The 27526-nt window shown below is 42.5% G+C and overlaps 1 protein-coding gene across 1 annotated transcript in view; it reads right to left on the bottom strand.

Moving 5' to 3' along the window:
• Window positions 1-27526, bottom strand: part of MED13 (mediator complex subunit 13) — a 52014-nt gene that overhangs the window by 11363 nt on the left and 13125 nt on the right. The window contains exons 4-16 of the mRNA XM_009078699.1: window positions 15644-15789; window positions 14415-14612; window positions 13097-13291; window positions 12416-12578; window positions 12006-12116; window positions 9398-10081; window positions 6234-6450; window positions 5374-5458; window positions 4920-5041; window positions 3638-3728; window positions 3261-3475; window positions 2460-2656; window positions 224-1140 (exon numbers count right to left, since the gene is read on the bottom strand). Of these exons, the coding sequence (XP_009076947.1) occupies window positions 224-1140; window positions 2460-2656; window positions 3261-3475; window positions 3638-3728; window positions 4920-5041; window positions 5374-5458; window positions 6234-6450; window positions 9398-10081; window positions 12006-12116; window positions 12416-12578; window positions 13097-13291; window positions 14415-14612; window positions 15644-15789 (3341 nt within the window). The remainder of the gene's footprint in view (window positions 1-223; window positions 1141-2459; window positions 2657-3260; window positions 3476-3637; window positions 3729-4919; window positions 5042-5373; window positions 5459-6233; window positions 6451-9397; window positions 10082-12005; window positions 12117-12415; window positions 12579-13096; window positions 13292-14414; window positions 14613-15643; window positions 15790-27526) is intronic.

Consider the following 27526-nt stretch of genomic DNA (forward strand, 5'->3'; position numbering starts at 1 on the left):
CTTACTCTGCTTGGTGTAGCAGCACAGAACACAAAAGGCCTTGTGATTCTGAACAGCACAAACCAGAAATTTATGCAGGAGGCCAAAACAGTCTTGAACATCTGAGATTCACAAAAGCAAACCACAAAAAAAACAAAAACCTTACAAAGAAAATAACCAAAAAAAGAAACAAACCAAAAAAAATAGGTGGAAAAGTAGAAAAGAGGCTGCTTTCAATACTTACCATTTCTTTTTGACCAGTGGTGCAAGCAAGTAGTTTTCACAAGTGCTTCATCAACTTTCCCTCCTGACATATTGTCCATGAACTGCCGTCCATGTTCCAAGGCTAAGTAGCAATCATTGCAACAATCCCTTTCTTCTACACGTACCGAGTTGCTAACGGCGCCGACTTTGGGCAGGGAATCCTGATCGGCGGCTCCGAACGGGGAGAACAAGTTGGTGCATTGATCCTGCAGCAACAGTATCAACTCATCAGGCAGTTTCTCGGGTTCTTTCAGCCCTGCACTGCCATGTTCAATGGAAGGAGCTCTCAGAGCTTCGAAGCGTTTTTCCGCTTCTTTGCCGCACTCCGTGTTCCGTCCCAGAATATCCAACTCATCTTCAAGGAAGAGCCCGGAACTGTTGCCGAATTTTCTATTCATGACAGCACTGAAACCACAGGTACACCTATACTGGGCCTCCTGCGTCGGATCGGGAATGTAAACTCCAACATCAGCACCTTTGATGTTCATGTTGCAGACGCAGATGCAGCAGCTGTCGAAGTTGCAGTCTTTGAAGAGGTTCATGACGGACTCGGAGAGGATGAGGTTCACGTACAGGCTGTGTGCCTCGGGGATGGAAGGCACCGTCGCCGGCTCCACCGAGTTCAGCGGCCTACACGTCGAGGGGGTGGAGGCTGGGGAGTACAGATCAGAGTTTTCATACTTGACGGAACCCTGCGCACTCGCGGGTCCACCAGCTCCACGAGGAGTCCTTGGAGTCCTTGGCGTCCTCGGCGTGGGGAAGCGCGGGGTGGAGGGAGAGGGGAGGATGCCGGCGCCGCCGTTGCTGGGGGGAGCGCTGCTCGGGGGCATCCCGAAGGGCGTGTGAGTCTGCGGCGTGTAGGCCGGGCCGTACTCCTGGTCCATGGTGCTCCCGTCGCTGAAAGAAGGAAACACTTCCAGTACACAACACACCTTGGCTTTGAACTTTAAGACTTGAGATTTCTAAAGAAGGACCTTCCTAATGAATATTGGCTTTTTCCAGCTTGTCTTTCGGAATCCACGGCAAGATCTGGCGTTCCCTAAGGAACTTGAAGCATTTGTTCTAAGTGACTTTGCAGGACTCCCACTGACAGCACCGTGAAAGAATCTCTGCCTGTCTCCTTTCCCCTCTTCCTTTGCACAAAGCTCCCAGGAAACAAGTGTGGTCAGAATAAATTATGGGGCTGTGTGGAGTCTAGAGGACACTTTTTTTGGTTCATGTTTTATTTACATGTTGTGTTGACACTAAGAAAATATACCAGGTCAATCCACAGCAGATTCTGCTGGATTCACAAGGAAAGGATCACCTGGAAATATTTACCACTTTCCTTCCTAAGCAGCTGAGTTTCTCCAAAGACTTATAAGGCTAATGAGACTTGGAAACATATTGCTTAACAGAAGCAACATCAGTATTTAACCCAATATCAGTATCATTTTATCAAGGAATACATAACCTCCTTCTTGCCTAACCCATTCATAACAGCTACTGATGCAGAAGAGAGAAAGGAATGAGCATTTCCCTCAAGAAGAGCTGCCAGCAAGACCATCACTACCAAACGTAGTGATGTACCCAAAGAGGGCACAGACTCAAGCTCTGCCAGGGGAGGGTTAGGTTGGATATTAGGGAGAGATTTTTTACAGAGAGAGTGCTCAGGCATTGGAGTGTGCTGCCCAGGGAGGTGGTGGATTCACCATCCCTGGAGGTTTTCAAGCTGAGACTGGATGTGGCACTTAGTGCCATGGGCTAGTGACCACGGTAGGGTTGGACTGGATGATCTTTGAGGTCTTTTCCACCCTGGTTGATTTTATGATTCCTGTGAGCAGGCACAGTCACACCAGGTGCAGCCTCCAACCCAAGGAAATCTTCTCCTAGTCCCAACACAGATTACTGCTGCTTAGGGAAATAATTTAAGCAACAGCAGCACCACCTACTAAACCCTTACAGTACCTACTACACCTCTGCAAAAACAAAGTCCCACGTTTACATTTACTGTTACCATCTTCATTACTTATTAAACCTGGCCTTGCACCATTAAGCTTCCCCAAGAAACCTTTAAATGAGACAAGGGATGAAATGTATGCAGGGTTAAGCAGCTATTTGACAAGACACACTCTGGCAGTAGGTTGAACCGTAAGGATCTTTTGTCAGTTGTATGAACACAGTGTAGATAAAACAACTCTCACTACTGATTTCCAAAAGAAAGGCACAGGTCATACCCATCTTTGATGAATGGCATGGCAGGGCCTGGAGGGAGTAAATCCAGCTTTCCCACAGTCCAGCTCTGGCGATAAATGCATTCTTCTGGCAGTTTGATGGGAGGAAGACACTGGCTGGGAAGTGTCTTCAGTGGTGCAAACATGGAACATCCCACTAAAGCTTGACAGTTCTCAGGTTTATAAACATAAGAATAATCCTACAAGTCAGACATGAGAAAGCATTAAGCATGCAAATTGGATCACTTCAGCAATTAAAATGCTTCTCAAGAAACATGACTAAGTTCTAGCAGTGGTTCTTGAACACAAAATCCTGCCATAGCTGCAGGAGAGAGGTGAGATGTGGACACAAATCAGCCACAGGTCTCCAAACAGCAATATGCCAACACAGAACAATGAACTGTAAAGACTGTGATGCATTCAAGCTTACTAACGTTAGGGATTACCCTTTGTTGAGGTTTAAGTGGCCAAATACTACTAGAGGGTTCATTACCTACCACAAGTTACAACTGTACTTAATTTCCCACAGTTCCTGCTCAAAATTAAGTAATAAACTGAACAATAATCACTAGAAACACTGATCAGGACTCTCAGCACTACCTACCTTTATTTCAGCAGGTTTGGGGCTGCAGAAACCCTCGTCTACCCTTTGTTGAGGTTTAAGTGGCCAAATACTACTAGAGGGTTCATTACCTACCACAAGTTACAACTGTACTTAATTTCCCACAGTTCCTGCTCAAAATTAAGTAATAAACTGAACAATAATCACTAGAAACACTGATCAGGACTCTCAGCACTACCTACCTTTATTTCAGCAGGTTTGGGGCTGCAGAAACCCTCGTCTACTTCGATTCTGAACTGAGCTCCCACAGTAGAGCTATTCCCTTCAAGTACTGTTCCTCCAAGTGTAGTGTCCATACTGCCATATTCCTTATTGTTCATATTCATTGGAGAAAACCCCATAATATGTTGTTCCAATGAAGGAGGAGTTGGGTACATTTTATGGAGATCTGCAGTGCCTGAGTTCAGATTAGAAGAAGACTTTAGAGCATGAAAACATTCTCAAGTGTTTCCTTTGCCTCAAAATTGCAGAAGGGCAAATGAAGCATAGGCTTCCAAATTCCCACAGCATTTTTAGAGCCAGCATTGTATTTAGGAAAGAAACCCCAAATAAAGCTTACTTATGCATGACAGTGGGTCTAGATTTCCTGCTTTTGCCTCTTTGCAGTTGGATTTGTCATCAGCGCCGTTCACTGTTCTTTTAGATCCAGGCTAAGAGAGAAGGATTGTAATAAAATCACTTCAGACACAAACACATGTTCATGTTTCCTGCTAACAGGAAGTTTCAGGTGCAAGGCACATACTGTGTGCAGTACTCAGAAATATTAAAATCAACCAGGAGCTCAGTCCTGGAGGTTGGGGCTACACTTGTCCTCCCTTAATGCCTGTAACTCGGAGAATGCTCTCCCAGCAAGTCATGATGCTGCTAAAATGAAATACCAGTTATAAAATAACTCTCAGCCTGTTAGCAGACAGTAACAAAAGCCAAACAGGGCTGCCCAGAGCCTACCAGAACAAACCACTCACACTCCCAGAACCATGTTGGCATCTCTGGTGTTACCACATGAACAGAAAAGACAGAAACACAATCCTGGAACAGGGTACAGGGAAGAAAAGCTGTTGAAATTATGAGTGTAAGAGATATATTATACCATGTTTAGCCAGTACTAATGTCTACAGAACATAAGAGTCTTCATGTTTAAGAGCAAATACACTTCCTTTACATACTGATGACCTTTGATGGCTATTAAGAGCCTCCAGTCCTTACTCAGCTGCAGCTCCCACTAAAGTTGATGGGCATTTTGTCTGGGTAAGGGAATTTAGGATTAAGCATGGAGCAAAGTACAGTTCAGAAAAGACAACTGATTACAAACTGTATTGAAACAGAAACTAGAAAGATAATGGATTCAGAGCCAGCAGAGACTGCAAGAGAAACTGTTCCAAGGTAAGAGCTGCTGCAATGAAGCAGCTTATTTGGCACAATGTCCACATGTTTAAATGCCTTTTCCCTTTCAGAAGTTGCTGTTTTGTTTCAGCATTCCCTTTATTAGCCAGTGAAACAGAACCCAGACCACAGGAAAAGAGGAGAAACACCTGCTGAATCTGTCAAATAGGAACTGAGGTATATTCAAGCAGCATATACCGTATGGATTGTAAGGAAGTAAGATCAAAAGGTTGTTTGCATCAAAAAATCTGCCTGTATGAGTCAACTACAACAGTACATCTGCCACCAAGGAGCCACAGCACTTGTTTATACTCGTGTTTTGCAACCTCTCCTACAAATACCATCAACAACAAAAAAAAATTCAGCAAGCCTCAAACCACAAAAAAAAAAAATAAAATGTATTTGTTCCTTACAGATTTTTGGTCTGGCACCTGCTAGTACTTTTGCACATCACTTACTGTGAGTTCATCTTCATCTGAGTTGAAGAGATTGTCCAGGTCAGTGTAAGAGACCACCAGGTCTGTCTCATGGAACAGACTGGTCGATGCAGTGCGAGCATGAGCAGCAATCCTTTGGGCATCTGCAGAGAAAAACAACCCTCACAGAAACACTGCCAACACACCTTCATTTTTTAAAAAAAATAACACCTCTTAAGAACCATTGCCACAGCTGGGGGAGAAAGAAAAACAAGGGTAGTGTGTACTTGGTTGCACTTACTCATCTCACACATAGGTGAGGGCACTTTGATTTTATAACATTTAGGTTTTAGAGCCAAGGTTTGTTTGCAAGGTGCAGAGTGTTCCAAGCAGACTGAAAGGACAGGGAAATGCAAACCATAAAACACAAACTAAGGAGCCTGTTAGAACCCATTGACTGCTCATTAATAAAAGAGAGAGACCAAGTTCTCTTTACCTTGCTTGACAGAAGGACTGAACAGAGACATTGCATCCTCTCCTTCATGGGATAAAACAGTGACACTAGATGTCCCATCCTCAGCCTGTTAAAAAGGAGAGAAGAGTTTAAACTAGTGGGAGGGGTGGGAATTCTGTACCCAGAAGTAATATCAGGGTCCCATTAGCCTGAGAGCTCAGCAAGGGGCACTCTGGGGGTCTGGTAGTGCTACTTGCTCAGGGAGAATGAAGTTTGGGATACAGACAGCACAGTTTTTGTGTTGGGGGCAAATTTCAAAGCAAGCTGTGGATTCTTGCCACACCTTCTTAGAAAACACTTGACAGCCAATGCTACACATGAACTACACCAGTTACTGAGTGAAACTCTTGATACCAGGAGTGCACACACACACAGCTAGTCCTAATAAGCAAATTTACTCCATGTACAAGCTCCCAATGCAGTTAGACTTCCTCCTTTCCCTCAGGGTGTATTTTTGCTTTAAGGACAAACCTCATACAGCTGTTGCAAAGAAATTGCAACTCTCTGGCCAGGCAAGCAGTCAGGGCTCACCTCACCTACCCCTTCCACTCAGGACCAAAGCACTTGCCTTGCTCCTCTCTCCCCCAGCACCTGCCACCACCTATTCCCACAAAGTCCTGCTGGTTCTGGTTGTGACCCAGCAGTGTTCTCCTAGTGCAATCCATACACCAGTTAGCAGCTGGAGCCATCCATGCTGCTTCATTTCATTGATCATTTCTGCTGGAATATAATCTTTTTTAATTTACTTCGAACTACATGGAGAAGGATTTAAATTCTATCTGGTATCTAAAGCAATTTGTTTTCATCTCGTCACTGTTTTGTCTCCTCACTCCTTTACTCACCTTGTGTTTCTTCCCAGCTTCCCTCTCCATGTTCTGCCTATCCTTTTTGCTGTCAGGAAAGAGGAATTCCACGTCCCCATCAACAAAGGCATAAGGATCAATTTCAGGTTCCTGGTCAGCTTCCGTGGCTACAGCTGCTAAGTATTGGTTTTTACTCTGATACTGTTGCACCAGTTCATCTGAAACCTTCAAAGGTTTCCTACATTGCACCATTAATCTGAGCAGAAGAAAAAATTAAAAAAAAAAAAAAGGAAACATTGCGAAACAATCATTTATCATTCATTCTGTGGAAATATTTCTGCTATCACACAGCCTTTACAAGAACAACTTCATCTTCCCTTCCCACTTCCTTCCTTTCCACCCCAGCTTCAGAATACTTTTTGGGAAAGAGATTAAGTCATTAGTCATTTAATATCACCTCCTCACACACGTCAGAGACAGCAGTGTGATTCACCCTGCTCAGCTCTCCCCGAGCACTGTCAATTCACATAAAGATTAGTAATTTATCCCAGGTCAGAGCTGTCATTTATTATAAAGCACCAATGTATTAAACTATCCACAGCCACTAAAACAAACTCTCCAGGTTACAGAATTACTCATTGCCATTGCCCCAAAAAGGCCCAAGCAATAACCACAACCCAAGCACAAAACTGCCACTGTGCTCAGTGGCCATTTAGAGCCCTTAGATCAATACAAATGAACTTTGCAGCACACCAACAGCTCATTTACTAATGAGAAAAAACAAACCACATTTGCCTTTATATCAGCATTTTTCTTTTCTTGACAATTCTGAGCCAAAATTAGAGGTGGCAAGTAGACAGAAATTGAGAGGGTTTTGTATCAGGATTATTACTTTCAGATATATCATTGCACCAGCAAAAAGAGACTTTGGCAAGTAGAAAACTTGTGACTCTGAGCTGTACATCTGCCCCTGAACCAACTTCATTTGCTGTATCCTGGTATACAAAAGGCACCATGTGAGGAAGGTATTTCCCTCAAACAAATCAAGTATTTCCTTTACATCCCTGTCAACATGGAAACAATTTTATTTGATCAAATACACTTCCTAGAAATAAGCTTTCCAAAACATCACAACAGTGTTAAATCCACCCATGCTGGTCATCCATGCTCAGTAAAACCTTTTTCCTAAATCTTGCAAAAATTGACATCAGAAAAGAAAAAAAAAGGCAAAGAGGGAAACTACTTGCTAGGAACAAGGAATTAAACAGCCTCACTAGGTATTTTTCCAGTTAAATAGCACTTTCCAGTGTTTCTCTGCAGCACAGAGGAAGAGAAGTGAACAGGCAGATACTCTGAGGGGAATAAATATGCCCACTAAGTTGGTAAATCAAACTAGAGGCCATACAAGGCAAGTCCATGTCTTGAAGAAAAGAAACATCTTTCTCTGGTTGGCTGAAGTGAATTCAAGGCAAAAACAAGAGCAGTAAAAACCCCATAAATGCTCATTTTGAAAGAGCTGAGATGCACTAGCTCGTGTGAACTCTTAAAGAGTGAGCACATAGTAAGTGTAAGAAACTGAGTGTGAGCACAGAGCAACAGCTACAACCCATTTCACTACTCCTCACAGGTTTCCTGCACAGGAACCCCCTGTGCCTGCCACCAGTGGAACAGCAAACCACCTCCAATTTTCCAAGCTTCTGCCTCAGGAGCAGATGCTCCAACTTTCTGCCACAAATTCAGCACACAAACTCCTCAAATCAAAACAAAACCTCTCAATAATCTCTACTGAGCACAGTGATTCCAATTCCATTTGGACCAAAAAAACCCAACAGTAAATGCCCTGATGGGGCAGCTCTGGGTGCACTCACTTTTTAATTCCTCGATCGCAGCCCTAAGCCAGAGTTTGTCACCTCAGCATCCACATCCCAAGGGTGTGAAGCTCAGACTGCTATTAACAGCCCTGTCAGCACCTGTTGCTTCCCACTGCCATCCTGATCCAGCAGCATGTCCTCACGGGCAAGTGTTGGGAAACAGGATGACAGGACAACTTCTTACCCAGGACAGGAGCAAAGGAAACACAGCCCAAAAGGCCAAAGGGTTCTGGTTCAGGTTTTTTGTTGTTATGGTTTGGAGTTTTGTAGTCATGGTCTTTTCTGGGGAGTTTGTTTTTGCTTTACCAGTTGAAGAAAAGCCACATTCATTCGTTCTGCAGTAAACCAGAGCTCAAACCTAAGCTTTAACACTAAACCCACTAGTGTTATTATTTCCCTCACTGCCTCTAAACTCCATCATTTATTCAATCTTAGCAACAAAAAAGGGCACCAATTCCTTTATCCTGACTGAAACAGCAGCAGAGCAGGACATTTTACAGGCTGCTGCTTGATAACACTAGTTTTCAGAAACAAATTCTATTTATTAAAAAAAACCCCACCTTTTTAAAATAGTTATAACCTACACATACTTTATTTCAAGACAATCTTATGTTAAACAAACACATGTCCTAAAGAACAAGGGTTTCCCACATGGTCTGAGGCCCAAGAGCAGTTCACAGCAGACACAGTTGTTTGCTTTGAATAACCTCAAATCCTTAAGCCTTTGGCACAACACAGAGAATGTACCACGTGCAAGAGTTGCACTTTGTGTCACTTACTTCCAAGAGAAATTTCTGACATTAGGAAGTAATTGCTGCCTATGTTAAAGTTAACATCTTCCAGGAAACCAGATTAGCTTCCCTGGTGTTCCCCATCAGCCATTTAAACATCTGAGTGGAAAACTCAGGGAGAAGAAACTTTATCTTTAGGAGGATGTTTGCAGCCAAGATCACCCACATTTTCTTCAAATAGTGAAGAAAGCAAATAGTAAAATGATAAAGTTTCTGTTGTTTGGGGTTTTTTTGGTGGGGGGAGGGAAAGGATTCCTTCCTGTTTGAATTCCCAAACAGGCATAATTTTACATTAGGAGAAACAAACTTCACTGCCACCTGCTAAATCAGAATTTAAATGAGAAAATGCTGCAAAGTCTGCTCACATTTCACAAGTACTAAGTACTTGCACACAGCACAGAGAGCTGCACTCTTACCCTTGAGCTGGTGAGAACATCATCATGCTTTAGTGACAAGTTTGCCTACACCAACCAACTCCTGCCTTTGGCCTTTCAGTTTCCTCACTTCTCGTGTTCTTATTCCAGCATTAAACACTACTTACTCTGTAACTGATGTTACATTTTCCTGTCCAGCAGGTATGACTGGATCATCTCTCAACTTATCATTTGGAAGCTGAGGTGGTAAGAATTCCACATCCTTTTTCTTTGGAACTTTATAATACTTCCAAGTAGTATCAGCTTCATCTTCCTCCAAATTCACTGCAGTACCAACATACATCGTGGGCTCTATAACTTCAGGGAACTGAGCTGGGAAAGGTTGGGATAAGCCATCGAGTCTGTCTTCCATTGCTTTCGTGGGAACCAAGGGGTCTGGTGTTGGCATCTGGTAGAAGTGTTGACTCTGAGGAGTAGAAGGAGCTTTGGCAACCCCTTCATCGCCCACGTCACAGGGGTGAGGGCTGAGTGGTGGTGGCTGAGGGGAGTTTGCCATTTCAGCATTGTGCATCTGAGGAGTCTTTGCTACATCATTAGTTCGGATATTGGAAAACCTCACTTGACTGTCTGGTGCAGTCATCACCAGCCTCTGACTTGCTGAATCTGCCTCCATGGCAACATCATCACTGATAGATACACGATGATGAAAAGGAGTCAAAGGGCGTTTCTGTGGCTTATCCCCTTTGTCTTGCTTCTCATTTGTCTTGTGCTTGGGAGCTGCTGGCTGCTGGGGGCCCACAGGTGGGGCCTGCCCCTGCTGACCTGAATTTCTTGGTTTGAGATTTTTGTGCCTGCAGAATTAACACAGGAGAAGAGACTTCGCATTAATCTTTCAAATATGTCTATCGTGTTCTTTTTCACCAGATAAGAATCTGCTCCTGAGCCATTAAACAGCCCATTAGAGCAGCCTGAACCTGATATCATTCCAAAGTGAAGCTGCTCCTTCTGACCATAATTTCAATGACTTGAGGAGCACTGTAAGATTTTTAGAATACCATTTAAAAAACTGTTAAAAATCTGTCCTAGGAGCCAAACACACACATAATGCTCAAAGTGAAGACAGTATTTTATAACTGCTTTAACAGAAATAGATTGTCACATGAACACGTTGTCGCTTTTCGCTTCTGCCAACACTGATGAATCAGTAGAACAACATAGGAATTAGTGAATGGCTCCCTGGATTCAGTACTAACCAATAGTACTGCCTGAGCATCTCTGTGCTAAGGAGTGGAAAATTAATATCAACACCCTAGAAGCTAAGCTCAGTCCTACAAAAGCCATTTCCAAGCTTTTGTAGCTGTTTGCCTACAAATTGAGGACAAGTGGAAGAAACTCAACGTCTCAACTGCATTAATACAGTTGAGGTTTACAGTGTAAATGCACTTGAGCTGATCCATTTCATCTGGAAGTTCAAGATGCCAACTTCCTAGCTCATCTGACAGAGTGAGACACATGAAATCCTCAGCTCTGGAATGAAATGCTGAGGATTCAGCTATGGAGCTGCACGTAGAGCCTCAGTGCCTGAGCATTCTCTGCCTCTCTCCCATTAGCAAAGTTAAGCAGCACTTGTATTGAAAAAACAGGATTAGGCAGGGATAAAAGGTAAGAGGTATCAAAATCTATTTTTACTTTAAACTCTCATACACATCCACATGTTTTGCACCACTCTGAATTCAAAATACAGAGAACAATAAAGGGGTTTAAGCCTTTGAAATTTGTCTTTAGACAAATGCAGGTTTCTAATAAACACCTCACAGTGAATTGATTAACTCTTAACCAGTGCTATCATAGCTAAAGGCTCCTTTAACACAATGTTTAATCCTCCCCCACATCCCAGCTCTTTCCAGGACACAAGTATTTCCACAGAACTTAAACCAACCAGTTCAATAAAGGAGGAAAAAAATACATTTCATCCTCCAGACATTCTTATTTTTAAGATACCAACATTCATTGCAAGGTAATCAGTGTAACATTTAAACCAGAGAAAGCATTTAAACCTCTGCAACACTTCAGTCACCTATAGATTATTATTGTGCCCTAAGTACAGAAACTGAGAAGCCACTGAAATTAATGTTTTCATTTATTTTCAATGCTTGTATTAACAGTCTGTGGCATAGCAGTCTCAAAAAAAAAAAAAATTTAACAAAAACTGGAAGTTAAATTCAGGTTTTCCTCTTGTGTTTTGATCTCTTTTTTCCTAGATAATATAAAATATATTGTACTGGCATCAATTCACAGACAATCAGTTTTCTACCACCCAAATATCCAAGTAAATTTGGGTTTCTTATTCATATTCATCAAGACACAACCATCTTGCAGTTGATTAACTTTATCCCTTCAAGGCTAATGCCACAGCCCTCTAGAAAAGGTGCTTAAATCCTAAATCAAAGGCATTCCCTTTCCACTGCAGCCTGGGGCAGTTGCCCATGATATCACCCATAGAGGTAAGGAATTCCAGCCCAGGACTCAGGAACAGTCACTGCACTGGCAGCAGATCTGCTCAGATGATTCACTTGAAACAAACCTCTGCATTATCTTATTGGGCAAAGTTTCAAGACCTACAATGACATTTAGGAGAGGAGATACAAATTTTGTTACAGCTTTCCTACACGCAGCTACTGCTTAATTACTCCTGCAGGAGTGCTGAGGAACCCTCTGCTGAGCACTTCAATCTCACTGAACATCACTGGGCTGCAGGTCTGCCAAGTACTGTACCTTGAACAATTGCAATTTGTCCTCTGTGTGGCTTCAACAAAATCCCAGGATGCTACCTTGTCAGCTGTCTCCTCCTCACACAAGCCATTTGATGTAGCAGAATACTTCCTCCTAGGATTCAACATCAGGAGAGTTATTTGGGATCAGCATATGTTCTTTTCTTATCTCCTGGCAAACCTCAGGAGCAGTTTTGTGACACAGGATTCAGCAAAGAAATGATAAACAGCCTTTAACTGACATATTAAACTGAGAACTAAATAAATCACTAAGTAAGAAAAATAATTAACTTCTTTAAAAGGGTTCATTAGGAGAATAAAGCAGTTTCTACTAGCACTTACAGCATCTTTACTTCCTACAAGGAACACACAAGCTACGCTGAGTGTTTTTAGCTTCAGAGGATGAGTACATACTTGTTCTGTGCTCTGTTCATGTTGCACTCTTGCCACACTCTGTCCACCACCTGGTTTGCCAGTTTTCTGGGGATTTTGCCACCATGATGGCTAGTACTGTCAGAGATAAATCCATCTGAAACCGAAGAAAACTTCACCCACTTCTGGGCAGATTGAGCATCAACTGGAAAACAGCACCAAAGGAAACAGTTTTAGGCAATGAGATAATAATACACTCACAGCAACTGTTACTCCAATTCAATCACCACAGGAACAACATCAGGAAGAAAAGTACCTTCTTAACTCAGTGTTAGGAAATAACAACACAGAGTGTAGGAATAGTAGCAGGTTATTATAACATTGCTCCCTCTTCTAGGAAAAAGCTATGTCAGAAAACACATGTGCACATAAACACAGAGGGAAGACCAAAAAACAAAACTCAACAACCTCACCAGAGAAATCAAAAGTGTTGGCTAACATCCCCAGGTACAACATCTGTCCTCACTGCAGCAACTTAACAAAGTGCTTAAGTTCATTCTGTCCACAGCAGGACAACAAAAATTGGTTTTACTACAGCAAACTTACGACTGAAGAAATGTGATTTTCATACTGAGTTGTACAGAGAAACATGTAAATCCTCTCCAACACTGCTGGGTTTAAGCCACCTAAATGATTCCGACATGCAGAAGCTAATTCTTGTACCTGTTTGAACTTCCTCTGGGGATGTTGGTGGAGTCAGAGTTACTGAAGACATGGCAGGGTCTCTGGTGGAAGCAGGCACTTGGTGGACACCCAAGCAAGTAGTTGAACAGTGCGATGCCCCCACGGTGCTGGGGGCAGGGATGTCTGTCTGAGGAACCAGGACGAAGCAGGCTGGGTACACCATCCTCACACCAGCTGCAAAGAGTTCATTTGACAGCTATTTACCAAAAGCTTACACTTCCAATCATCAAAAGCATCATCCTGGCAGTCACTCCTAAGCTCACCTGCCCTTTTCTACCTACCAAAGCTTTCTCCTCAAACAAAAAAAAGTCTCTGTTGTCACCCTCATCGTTACTTTCTGATTTGCTTTATACAGAAGATTTGGGTGAATGAATAAAAAGGGCTTTGTACACACAGGCAGAGAAAGACCTACTATCTACATGCTGCTACTTGCTTCTATCATTTTGTTTTATAGAGACTGAAAACATAATTTCAAAGGATGTTAATGAGTTGAATGGACCTTAGGGATCATCCAGACCCAACCCCCTGCCCTGGGCAGGGACACCTCCCACCAGAGCAGGTTGCTCAAGGCTTCATCCAACCTGGCTGTGAACACTGCCAGGGTTGGGGCAGCCACAGCCTCCCTGGGCACCCTGTGCCAGTGTCTCACCACCCTCACAGGAAAAATTTCTGCCTAATATTTTTATATTAATAATATTTTTAGTATCAAGTCAAACTCACAGCATCCCCATCAGCATAAGAGTCTGCAGCCATCACTGCAGCTCATAACATTCCTCACAGAGAAGTGATTACATTAGCTGGCAAATCAAAGGTCAACAGCCCACAGCAGAGCAACAAATTCCTGCATCCAGGGGCTCAGATTTTAGGAACGGCAGCAGATAAAGGCAGTGCCTGAGTACATCAAGTTCTCCAGGATTGTGGGTTTGAAGACATCCCGAGAGGCACATCTGTTCCCTTTGAATTTGCACAGACTCTCAAACAGTACAACTTGCTTCTGATGCAGCTCAGATGTCAACAGTGAGAGTCCAGGGCTTTTTTCAGTCTCTTAATTATTTATTTTGCACAATCTTGCCTAGCAGGGCACATAAGAAAAGACCTTTGACTAACAGGTCTGCAAAACCCACTTTAAACAGCATCTCCTTTTAGCTAGTCCTGAGCATCGAACTGAAAAAGAAAACCAAACAGCCACTGCACATAGCTGAAAAAAGAACAAAATGGGGCCATTTTTGCCTTCAGAATTTTGCACACCCAACCAGCCAGTTTAGTTCAGTAATTAAAAGGTAATCAGAGTACTCACCAACAAGGACTTCAACAGCAGCTAAGGAATCATCCTCCCAATCCATTTCTTCTTGTTTTTCCTCAGATCCCTCCTTCAAGTTAGATGTGACAGGATAGAACTGTTTCCATTCCCCGATAAGCTTTTTAGTGGATGAATCAGAAAGCTTGAAGGATTGCCCTGTGAGTGTGCCATTCAACCCAAAGGGGCTCAGGATAACTAAAAGATAAACAAAAATACACTGGAGATGGTTTCAACCCAAAATTCCCCACTGAAACAGAAGCACTTCTTTCCCCCACACCACATAAATGACTTACCATTGCTAAGCCAAAATGCCCTGATCATGTTTTACCACACTGCACAAGGTTTTGGCACCAAGGACACATTGTTAAATTGGATGTGCACTCTAAGGACTGAGGTACCACAAGAACAATTGCAAATTGATCTACTCAAACAAGCAACAAGCAAGTTTTCATCTTGGCTAGCAAGGAGCCTGAGATACAGGTGGGATAAAGAAACACTTCCAAATGCTAAGAGAGTTGAGGTGTTTCCTCATCCTTTCATCATTCTGCTTGGTACAACAACAGAGTACACACAGGGAAGTCATCTCCTTCGTGTTTAGTCTTGTCCATACCAGGGAAGCACAGCTGCTGTTAGGGTGCATCCAAAAAACCAGCAAGTTTGGACACTGAGCATTAATAAACAAGGGCAGTGTGTGGTCATGCAGGAGAACTGATCTCTACAGCCAGCACAAGTGTGTCTGAGACAGGGGAGGATCAAACACTAACCAGACTCAGGCCCCATCACTCCTCTGTCTTCCAGAGCATAGCCTGCATCTGCTGGTGGAACCACAGGAATTTACAGGCAAGGAAGAGCCAAATAAAAAGGGGAGGGGGAGTGAACAGGTTAAGTATGTTGAGTCAGAACTGCATTTCTAAGAGAGGGGGTGATGAAGGCATGTGGGGGTTAAAAAGCACATTGGAAAGCAAAATATTGAAGTCACCAATTGGGCAGTACTTGGAAATTAAGCTTCTTGTGTTGTAAGATAAATTGTTTGCTTACATGCCAAGGGATGACTATGGAAATGATCCATGTGCAGAAGAGCAGAGAGACACCACCAGCTCCTGACTGTGCCAGGACTGGGGATGGCTGGAGAGAACAGGGGATGCCTCTGCTCCCTCTGCCAGTCTCTGCCACAACTCAAGGAACCAGTTCAACTGCAATACTCAATAGTGACTGGCCAAACCCACCTTGGAAAGGGCTGTTGGACTGCTGGGCCAGAGTGAGGTGCTCCTCACTGAGCAGGTACACAGGCTGGTGCTGGCTGATCTCCACACTGGTGCAAACATTGCTGTCCCCGTGCAAGAAGAAGGTGAATGAGCAGGACAAGTGTTCACTGGGGAAGAGAAGTGAAGAGGGTGCAGAGGGTGAGAAGGAAAGAAAACAAAATCCCTGAGCATTTAAAAGAAGTTGATGTCTTTTTCTCTACTTTGAAGGCATTTCCTCCCAGTGTAGTCATTAATGGAAGTAACTGAAAGACCTTCTATCTAATTAGCAAGAAAATGCTAAATACACATTCCCTTGGAGCATTTGCAAAATATTCCAGCATTAGAGTCAAACCCAAAAAACAATCACAAAACAACAGACACTAAGTTTTCTATCTTTTCACACTGACACTTTATATCTTGAGAACTGGAGGAAATTTAAATCTCAATTTTTTGCAAAACAAAAACCTATAACTTAATACTTTTCTATCATATATACTTACTTGAAATCTATAAAAAATCTTTCAGAATATATTTTTAATGAGATCATATCTAAGTTCTCCTGTGTCTTGTGAATCTCCTTAGATCCACTAAGCAGAATTTAACATTAGCCAACAAGTCACTTATTTAAAAGCAAAGAAAATGGCAACAGCTTTGAGAGGTACTTTTGTTTTGTTATTTAAATTGAATCTTATCTTCCTGTTCCTGAAGCCAATCAAGTACCTAAAAATGAAATCCCATACCTGCACACCAAAGGGAAGATACAATCAATAAAAACAAAACAACAAAGCTCAAGACATTGTTAATTACAGTCATTAAACAAGTGTCAATGTTTAATACCAGATGCTTCACTGACACCATCTCTCATGGTCCAGAGCGTTTTACAAACAAAATCAAAAGGATCATACAGCAAAAAAAAAAACACTTCAACAAGAACCATTTCTCCTTCTACAACTGAATTAAATGCAGTTTTCCCAGTGCTGTCCACAGTTACATGAAACCTTCTCCCTCCCCAGATCACACCTCAGAGACTTCCCAGACTATGCAGCTCTGTTAGCTGTCGTTGTGACACAGACTCTCCTGCAAGGACAACTAGCAAAACATCTTTATCTGAAATATATTTCACCGATTTTAATTGAGGGGCAGGAAGAAAGGATGGGAAAACCAAGCAGATCCCTGCCAGGATGCCACAGCAGCAGCACATCCTCACACACATTTCCAGCTGAAAACCCCTTTTTTACCCCGTTTTTAAAGCAGTTCTGCAGAGCATTCTCAGTTATATTAGCTACAGTTCTCTAAGTGTGTGCTAGACTGATGCACTCCCACAGGAAAGGAGCAGATGTTTAAAAGCAGAAGATGCTGTTCACGTTGGACATTAAATCAGGTCCACCATCGCAGGCAGAGAAGGAAAGTCAAGGAGAAGCTGAGAAGTACTTCATAAAGTGCTGGACAGAAAATAAATCTTCCTTGGTAAGGAGGGGAGCAGTTAGCACCTGCTCAGTCTCAGGGAGAAAAAAAGGACCAAGTCAAGGGAAACAGTAAATTAAGTCAAGATAGCAGATATTGGTGTGGGGTTTTGTGTGGTCAAACAGAAAAGACACTCCGTGAACTACAGCAGCATGAAGACAACACCACTGTCTCCCCCAAAATACCATCAGCCCCAGCTCTAATGCCCACAGCACAACACAAAGCAACTTTTGTGTTCCTGGCACAGACACAAACAGCTCCAGGGCACGAAGGGCCCACAGACCTGAAGCACCTGAACCACCTTATTAAAACACAATGTCCACAGGACACATTTCTAGTGTCATTTCCCAGACCTCCTTTGCCAGAGACAGATGGTGGGATGGTAAACAGGAAGAGGGGGGAAAAACTTTCTGGAATTGGCACAGTCTGTGCCATCTAAGGAGATGTAGATGGATCAGCTCATGGAGAAGCCACCAGCGTGGTCACCCCAAGAATGACAAGTACATGGCTCTGTCTACCAGCAGATTTCAAATTAAGGACTAAAACCAGCCCAAGGATGACAGAAACCACAAACCCTTCAAGGAGGAATAGCAGAACAGCACAGCTTTTATCACAGCAGCTTAAGGCAGGGCATGCAGTGCCCCACTGAGGGCTGGCCCTGAAGAGGGACAGCAGCTCTCCAGGTTTGCTCATCTCCTGCTCGGTTTTAATTGTGTTGTAGGAACAAAAGAGGCAGGATCCAGATGAGTGAATTATCACTGTTCATTGACAAGCAGAGCACAACTGCCTCAGCAGCCCAGCTCTGGGCACAGTTCCCTGCAGATGGAACACCACACTGCTCAGGAATCCCAGGAAAACCAGATTCCAAACTGCAGTGAGGATGGAGCTGAGCATCCTGCAGCTGATTTCAGGTCCAAGAGAAATCACGTGGCTAGCTGGCATCACTAAATTCCCATATGGAAATCTGATTAAACTTTAATCCTTGTGCAAATAGTGGAAGACCAATTTTCAAACCGAATTTTATTTTCAAACCCACATTGGATGGTTTGAGGTGAAAAGAGTGCACAATGCATCAATTCCGAGGGATGGACAGACAATCGAGCAGCTTAGTCTAAGTGAAGCAAAATTTAAAAATAAAAGCGCATATTCTTTAAGTACACTTTAAATGCAATTAAGCCACATCTCTTGTAAACACCCCATTGTTACCCAGAGAAAGGGCAGCCAATCGCGACATAATCTGATGGAATTCAGATAACCCAAGACAAAGAGAGGCATCAGCATGAGAACAGAAGCATTTCAATTCAGCACACTGCGAGACTAGTCCTAAGGAGCAGCAAGGAAAACTCAAGGTCACCGTGCAAAAGCCAAATCCAAAAATATAAACAGAAAAAAACCAACCAAAATTAAACCACTTTTCTCCCCCAGCTCAGCAGGGGAGCAACAACCAAAATTAAACCCCTTTTCTCCCCCAGCTCAGCAGGGGAGCAGTTTCCAAGAGAGCACCCAGTGCTGTCCCTGACATCATTCCACAGCTCTTGGCATGGAGAGCAGAGCCACTGTGGGACAATTCCCTCTGGGAAACCCAAACACTGCAAGATTTTCACTAAATCTCGTTACAAATGAACAGCAGAACGATGCACACACCTCGGGGGTTGGTTCAGGAGTTCCAGAGGTGCAGCAAAGGCATTTTATGCACCATAGGATGATGCTGTTTCCTAGCAGGAACACACAGTGTTGTCCTTAAATCCAGGCTAAGGGAAACAGATCCCGGGCAGGACACTGAGTATCTCTGAAATCAGGAGTTTTCTTTAAACTAAAGGTTAACACGACAGGCAAAACTAACACTTCAGGTACTCAAACACAGCATGGAGTTTCTTCCCAGCCAGTCGTGCTCAGACACTGGTTCTGCACAAAGAATATCATCACTTGTTCGGATCCAGAACTTTAGGAAAGATCAATGCCTGTGAAATCAGCATAGGAAATACAATGAGGAATCCTGATTTAAATGAGAAAATATATACTCAAACTACAACGAAGCTCTTCGAAGGGGGAAGGAACATGAAGAACCAAAGCTTTGAGGTACTGGATGCCTTGATACACACCTGAGCAAGGAACTCTATAAACTCGGATGCTTTTAATTAATATATTTGTACATTCTCCAATCTCTAAGTTTCCAGATTCTGACTGCTAGTGCACAATTTCTGCCTCAGTTTAGGAGGAATATTCCAAACCTTACCATAACCTATTACAAGAAATAATACACACACAGATATATCTCCACCATTTCTCCAAGTTTTACTCTAATCTTCTCAATAACTTACGGCCAAAAATCCTAATCAAGCAAAACAAAAAAAAATCTACCTACTCGCCACTTTTGGGGTAAAATAGGCAAATGATCTTAACAACTCAGCCAAGGACACAGTAACAGAAAGCTGGTGGTTTCCTGTCTGCTAACGGAGAGTTCATCCTATTTTTATTTGCAGCTTTTTTTAAGGCAGCTCAGAAGATCATTAGATAATTTGTGCAGAGCAGCTCGGAACTGAAATAGAAAAAAAAAAACATCTATACCTCAACACTCTGAATTTTATTTGGTATGAACAGAGAATCAGTGATGTCCTTAAGGTGCAGATACAGCAAATAAAACAGCACTGATATCCTTCTCCCTTTGTTTTGTACTTTACAATTACCATCATGGGTTGTTGTGGACATTTGTATCAGGAAACTCTGAAAACAAATCCTGATTATATATAAAAATATTTTTTCTTGTCTGACCCTGAAGTTCCTCCATTAATATTTCTAATTAATTTTATTTGATTCAAGTCCTAATGACAGAATTTAAACATCAATAATCCAGTTTCCAACTGATCTCTGAACAAAGATCTCATCAAGTATCATCAGGACAAGCATCCTTTAGGAATTTTGAGCTGAACACAGCAGAATTCAGTCAAAAATTGTTCCAACACTGAAACCAACTTTAAAAATAAATAAAAATAAATAAATAACAATAAAACAGACACTCCTTGGGAATGACCCTATTTGAAGCAACCTCCCGTTCTCATCCAGGCTCCATTAAAACACATTTGGATAAAACTATTTGATTCTCTCTTTAATCACACCAAACAAAGATGTTTTAGTCTCAGACACAAAGGATTATGATTTTATGGGGAAAAACCCAAAGCTGCTGTAGACAATTTCAATACAATTTCTACTTTTGTCATCAAAACCGAAGGGGAAGGAGGGGAAACCACACTGAAGTTCACATCCACACGAGGCTTCCACATCTCCATTAGCAAACCTGAAAACATCTTCCTGACAAATAATTAGATCTGGGTTTGGCTCCACATTAGTACTTCTGTAGAGCTTTAGACCTCCAAAGTGCTGCACAAACAGTAGCTGCATTAGGACCTCACTAATCCACACTTCACTAGAGAGCACATTCCAAATCACCTCCAGCTCCAAGGCCAGGAGAGACACAGCAGAAACCAAAGAAGGCTCCAACTAAAAGATCCTACAGCACATTTAACAGTGGATTTAAAAAAAAAATAAATAAAAAGGCACCCAAATATTTCCACTGAAAGAGAAAATGTTTGTTTTATATAACTACTATCTCTTAGTTTGTCTTTGCAAGTTACTTCTGAGCCAAAGCACTGCAAAATATTTACCAAACCTTGATAAAGTTTCTACTGCCATTCCCTAGAGGAAGAAAACAGACATCACAAAGGAGAATTTCTGTCCCAATTCTGATCTCACCGTGTCCCTTGCAGTGGGGGACAGAACACACCTTGTCTGGGAGCACAAACAATCGGCTCCAGTTGTAAGTCTCTAATTAATTGCTATGCATCATGATTTCAGGCTGTTCAAAACGATTGCCAAAAATTGGTACATGTTGGCCATCAGCCAGAATCCTTTGGGGCATTTTCACCAGGAATCAATCTATCATGACTGGCTGACCACAACTGTCAGCAACAGACCCGAGAGATCTGCCCAAAGGAAAACATCTCCAAAGGGTCATCCCTCCCCACAGACTGACCCTGGGTGCCTCTTAAATAAATTCTAGGTAACAAAGCAGCTCGTTTTTCACAGGTGACCTTGTCTTCTCTAGTAAATTCTTAGGCTGGAGAACACAGACTTGTAATTAAATAGGTTTTTCTGGAAATAGGAATTTCAATAGCAAAAAGGTTTAAGGTGACACACACACCACATCAAGCCACGAGACCCTTCACGTTCAGTTGGTTGGTTGGTTTTTTTTTCTTTTCCATTTATCAGGTTAAAAGACAACTAGCACAGGACAGAAACCAAGCAAAGAATGAATCTGGAGGAATTTCATAGGCTCAACATGCACTGCCTCATCCTCAGTTCCATCACACCACTTGGTCTGTGCCATGTCCAGCATCTCTCCAGGGCTCTCCACCACCAAGGGAAGAGGCTGCCGAGCCACTCGAGGCTTCCTGAGCCAACACAAGAAACCCAGAAGCCACAAGACAACCCATCTAGGACCTTCTCTTTGCAGATACTTGTCCAGAACAGTTCTCTGGGACTATCCAACACTTCCAGGCACGGCCAGAGCACCTCAGGGCAATAAGGAAGAGAAGCTTCTCCATCCACCTTCACCCTCTGGTGCTCCAACAGCTCCTCTGAGCTTAACCAAGGCATCTGGAACAGCTGGAACAGCTCAACATCCTGTGATTCTGCCATCTGCAATTCCCACTCACCATCCACAATCACCTACCTCCACCATCTTAATGTAGACTAGAAAGGAGCAGGAAATTAAGGATGCTGCAACCAGCAAAATGTGAAGTAAGTAGAATACTGAACTCAGAACAGCAACACAGCACCAAAAAGAACTGCCAGGGAAAATGAGTTTTCTTGATTTAAGAAGTGAAAGCAAAATAAAAGAAACCCACAAGGCAAGTGCTCAGATTGTTTAATTGTGAAATGCTGCAGGAAGTTTTGTTTGTTTTAGTTATTTTGGAGGGGGTTGTTTTGCTTTTCAAGCACTGGGGACGGAGGGAAATAGAGGATAAGAGACATCAGCTCCTTGTTCTCTAGGAAGAACACACTATCACACGCACTCACCACACTGCAGGACTACTCCTTCTGATAAGAGCTTGAACCATCATTAATCAATGCACAAACATGCCTTTCTTGCCCTTGACTCCCATAACATCAGGGCTGGATCAGCCCTGAGCAGACACAGTGCATCAACATCCTTCATGCAGAAGCACAAAAAAAAAAAAATCTAACCAAATGAACATCTACATTTTGTAGCGAGTTACGTGTTCTGGATCGTAACACGAAGCAATGAGACCTCAGAACAGAGATTCTCTCACTCCTGACAAAGAGAGGGAGCAGCAGACATTCTTCTAAGCATCCCTGAGTAACTCCCCATGGCCAGGAAGGTAAACATAGCAGAAAGCTGATTTTGATGATAACACAAAGCAAAAAACATAGCTAATAGCAAAGTAGAAAAAACCCTTCCAGTTCAAAGCACATCATTAATGACTCCTGTCAAAAGGCTCTCCAAAGTATTTTTCCTAGCTGAGGATGTTTTGATTTGCCTTAGACCTGAGAGTTCAAAACATTTATTTATTCCACAACTCAGTTATGTGCACTAAACCAAACACAAATGGAGCAATTGACCTGTATCCCAGGATAAGCCATAGCCACCTCAGACTCCCACATTTTTAAATGAACTTCAGGATTAATGAGCTTAGCTTCACCCCCATAAAAAACAAGGTTAAAACAACAAACAATCTGATTTCTGCACACACTGAAACTCCAGCATGGTATTTCACAAAGAAGCAAACTGGTTTTTTACATACACACACACACAAAAAAAATCTACTTCTCCAGATAGAATAATAAACAATACCACAGAAAGAGTTTGCTCCTGTTCCTGTATTTCAGAACTTAAATGAGCCTAATAAACCTGTCACCTTATATTTTAGCCTCCTTTAATTATTGGAGCTGCAAATCTCAATTATCTGGGAGCTTTCACAGAGAAATATACATGTGCTATAAAGAATAAGGATCCAGAACATGTTTGGGAGAGGGATAATAGCTACACATCCCTGTATTTCAAAGCCAGGGAAACAGCTTTCCATAGATTGCTCTTTCCCATTCTGCAACATTTACAAACATCTTGTTCAGGCAGATTTTTTTTTTCCAAAGGTCAAAATGGAAATGCATTAGAAAATTGTCATCTTAGAAAATCCGAACTATCTGTATGGGTTTGTATCATTTTATTGTTCAGTGAACAAAAAGAGCAGATTTATTACTCAAAGCTGAAAATGAAGAGCCATATCATCTTTCCCTTTTTCCTGATGAACCGACTACCACTGTAATTTAAGCTAAATAAGAGAAAACTGCTTTGTGATGTAAAGTGCTAAATTTGTCTGCTTGTAGTCTCTGTAGCAACCCAATATTCCAAAGAGACAATCATGTGATCAATGCTCTCAGCTCCTGCTGTTTATCCTGCACTGTCCTACTTACAGCAGCTCTCAATTCCAGCTGTCTACAGTAAAAGGAAAAACATCACCTGCTCTCCTGCCGGGACATGATGCCAGAACAGCCTCATTAGAGCTGTTGTAAAAAAAAATGTTGACATTGTTTGATTTAAAGATTAACATAGGGAGGAAATTTACACTGCAAAGGGCTGAGCAGCCTTAAGAGAAAATATTCCAACTGTACCAAGGAGGAGACACTTGGTTTCAGCTATTGCAGTTTCCAACTATATAAAGAGAGAAATAAACCCCAAACCTGTGGCTGCACATTGTTCTTGTGGTTAACTCTCTCAGGTATGAAGGAATTTTGGAGGTTTAGCACCAAGAAATCTCCTCCTTCTGTTCCTTGATAGCAATTCACAGCATCATTCTAGACTGATCAAGTGCAATGCTGTTTCCTATGGAAAATGACCCGTGGGAAATAGGTATCCAAAGAGGGGATGAGGCAGAAATGTGGCTCAAATTAGACTAAAAACACAGCATTCCCTTTGTCTTAAGGTCAGTGCAGACCAAGCAGACAACAGCTGATCTCATCCATGCTCTTACATCACCAGCACAGACGTTTCTGATGGAGGCAGCAACACCATTTCCAGGGCCCAACTTCAACCCTCCTCCAGGAGCATTCCAGACTGCAGAACTGCCAACAAACTCAGCAATCACACCCACTGGGGCCAGTCCAACCTCTTCCTCCTCACAGCAAGAGGAGGCAGAAAGAAAACACCCAACATGTAGCCAGGACTGTGATAAGCACACCTTCAAACCAAGATAACTTTGTGGACAAAGGTTCATAATAAAACCAACTCGATACGTAGACTATTTCTCAGCAGTCATTTCCCACCAAGTTCTGCATTGATTGTTTACATCAGGTAGTTAAAATAGTACTTGCATGGAATAAACCAAGAGAATGGTGCACTGGCATTACAAAACCCTGTGCCCTGACTAACAGCAAACAGTGTTACCTGAGCAGCAGGTTACATTTTGGAAGCTCAGCACTTATGATTTTCCAAGGGGATTTTGGGTTTGGGAGGGGATTTTTATTTGGTTTGGGCGTGTAGTGGGTTTTTCTGCATTTTGGTTTTTTTTAAGTGAACTCCTCAGACAAGTTCTGGTTTGTCACCCACTGCAACTGGGTGTGTTATTTCCCAATTCCAAGGCTAAAAAGAAAAAGCAACCGGAAAAGTGATACAGCAGCTTTCAGCATTTGAGATTTTCAGCTGTCTATCAGATCCTCCCACAACATCAGGATTACTCAATTATTTGCTTACTGGTATTTCAATTATGTTAAAGTTTAGCAAGTTGTAATTATTACCAAAAGTTCAGGAGAAATCCTCCCTGTAAACATCTCATACTTTTGTTCCATTAGGGAACAGTGAGGGACTGTATGTAAAATAGGAGTTAATCTAACAAGTTTCTTAATCATATTTATTCCAGGTATACACTACTAATGAGCAAAAGGAACAATGTGCAGTCCAACCACAGCTCTGTGTCCACCTCACACACCTCTAGGGTGGATTTTGGAATAAACCACACAGGCAATAACACAACTGGTTGAAAAGGAGAAAAGGGAATGACATTTCTATCTGTCAAACTTTAATTTAATGTGCACTCATTTAAACCACATTATTGAGCTTCTGTAATCTCCCTTGCTATAAGTGACCCAAACAGGCTGTGACAGAGGCAATGATTCTTCTTCTCTCTGGTTACAACGAGGACCATTAGCAAAACCTGCTCTTTAGGCTTTTATTCGACACATGTTCTGCTGCTGACCCCTGAAAAACTGAAATCACCTACTTAAGAGCAACAACAAACCCACAGACACTTGAGGGAGTTGGCTGCTCTGTCCCTGCCCTGGCTATAAACAGGAGTGGAACCAGCATACTTGAAAACCTCAGACAGTTTCCTCAGGCATGGCAATCGTGACTTGTTCTAACAGATCAAATTTCACCAAATACAGGACTGTCTCACTTTTCTCCACGCTGGTTTTAGACTGGGGAGCAGCAGAGGGAGAAGAGCAGCTCGTGGTTATTCCCTTGCAGCAGGTGACTGTGCAATGCCAACAGCTCAGGGGTTACTTTTCCCACAGCAAAGTTTTTAAGACATGTGAAATAAAATGAGGTTAGTTTAATAAGTTTATTTGTTTTAGGAGGCACATCATTAAACAGTCAACACTAACTGTGATTCTCACTTCCCTGGTTGTCTGTTCACATGCCACAGTGGCATCAGCTGACGAACGTTACGGATTGTCCTTTCCGAATTCAAATTTATGATGGGATGGACTTTTTTTTTTTAAATATAATCTTATACAAGGAGGAAAAAAAAAACCAAAACAGAATAAGAGACAGGAAGCCACAGCTGCCAGAGGATCTGTTATCACAGCCAAACACCTATCAGAAATCACAGATGCACCACCACGTACACACCAACAGCGCGACACGACCGACTTCTATTGTTGGCAGAGCAGAGGACACAGAATCTCACGTTCTGGAACCACATGCTTTCACACAGAACTCAGAAAAATCCAGATGGGACCAGCTTCCAATGAAAGAAACAGCTCTATCTGCACATCCTTCAAAGAGACAGGGACAGAGCAAGGCTGAGATTCTGCACATTGCTCAGCCACAGCTCCACAACCACAAGGTGAGGAGGAACCTCCACCACCAAGGGCACTGACTCTTCAGTTCCTGGGCAAAGGCTTTGAGACTAAAGATTTCCAGCAGGACAACCAACCTCATTGAAATCTGTAGTTGTAAAACACAGGGAACAAGTCTGTGTAGTGGCTGGCCAAGCCCCAAAGTGCAGGGTAGGATAGACTCAGATCCAAAGCAGACTGGGAGCAAACTTCACATCCTCAGGACACTCACTGCCTTCCAATTACACAGGAATTCCTGCCCAGGGTTCCTGAATGTTAATGCAAAGAACAGCCCCAAAGACAGCAAAGCACATAACAGGGGATGAAAGCCAAAAATACAGATTCTAAGATATGTGCAGCCACAACCATGAACACAGGATTGGCTTTGGGGAGGGGTTGGTCGTGGTTTGGTTTTTAATTAACTCAGCCACATCCACCAAAAAAAAAAATTATATATGTATATAAACTTGGTATAGGTCTGGCTGATGAAATGGATCCTAAGGAATGAAAAATATGCAGAAGTTGTATTAAGGCTTAATTTTTGTTAGTTCTAGACCAGCTTTCTGGTAAGAAACACATCAGCACCCCAAGTGCAACATGCAGAGCCTTTTCCAGGCAGGCTGCAAAATCCTTTGTGTTGAGTTTGCTGCAGTGTCACATTTAACTCTTGGTAAGAGAAATTAAATGTCCCTTTTACTGGAAGGGTGTTCCAATTTATCCAAGACACCAAAATCCACTCTAACCATTTCTCCTGATGTTTCCTCCTTATGCAGAGTGACAGACTCTCCAGCTCATCAAACAGCACCTACTGCAGCACTTGGGTTTCTCCCACAGGCAGTGGTTGGGAGCAGCACAGGCCTGAACTGATACCTCTGAACAGCCAAATTCTAGATATTCCTAGAAGGGATGAGCCAAATAGGCCATGAGTATACACATGTGTTAACCATTCCCCTCACTCCACTTCATCAAAGCCAATACTCAAACCATCACGTGGCACTGAGCTATCTGATAGACAACACAGATTTCTCTGCAATGAAATATCTCACACAGATCTTTCTCCATATTCTTCCAGTGGTTCTGGACTACATATGATGAAGTTGTGTGGGGAAGCACAAAATTCCTTCAGTTATTTTCAAACTCGCTGACCTTCTGACCTTCTCAAACAAAGAATCCGAGTCCCCAAATTAAACAAGCTCTGCTATTTTATTTTAAAAGCTTTCACCAGCTTTTCCAGCTGCTGCAGAGCTCTACAGAGGAACTGGAAGAGAT

The sequence above is a fragment of the Acanthisitta chloris genome, unplaced genomic scaffold (assembly GCF_000695815.1).
Source record: "Acanthisitta chloris isolate BGI_N310 unplaced genomic scaffold, ASM69581v1 scaffold197, whole genome shotgun sequence".
NCBI classification, from domain to species: domain Eukaryota; kingdom Metazoa; phylum Chordata; class Aves; order Passeriformes; family Acanthisittidae; genus Acanthisitta; species Acanthisitta chloris.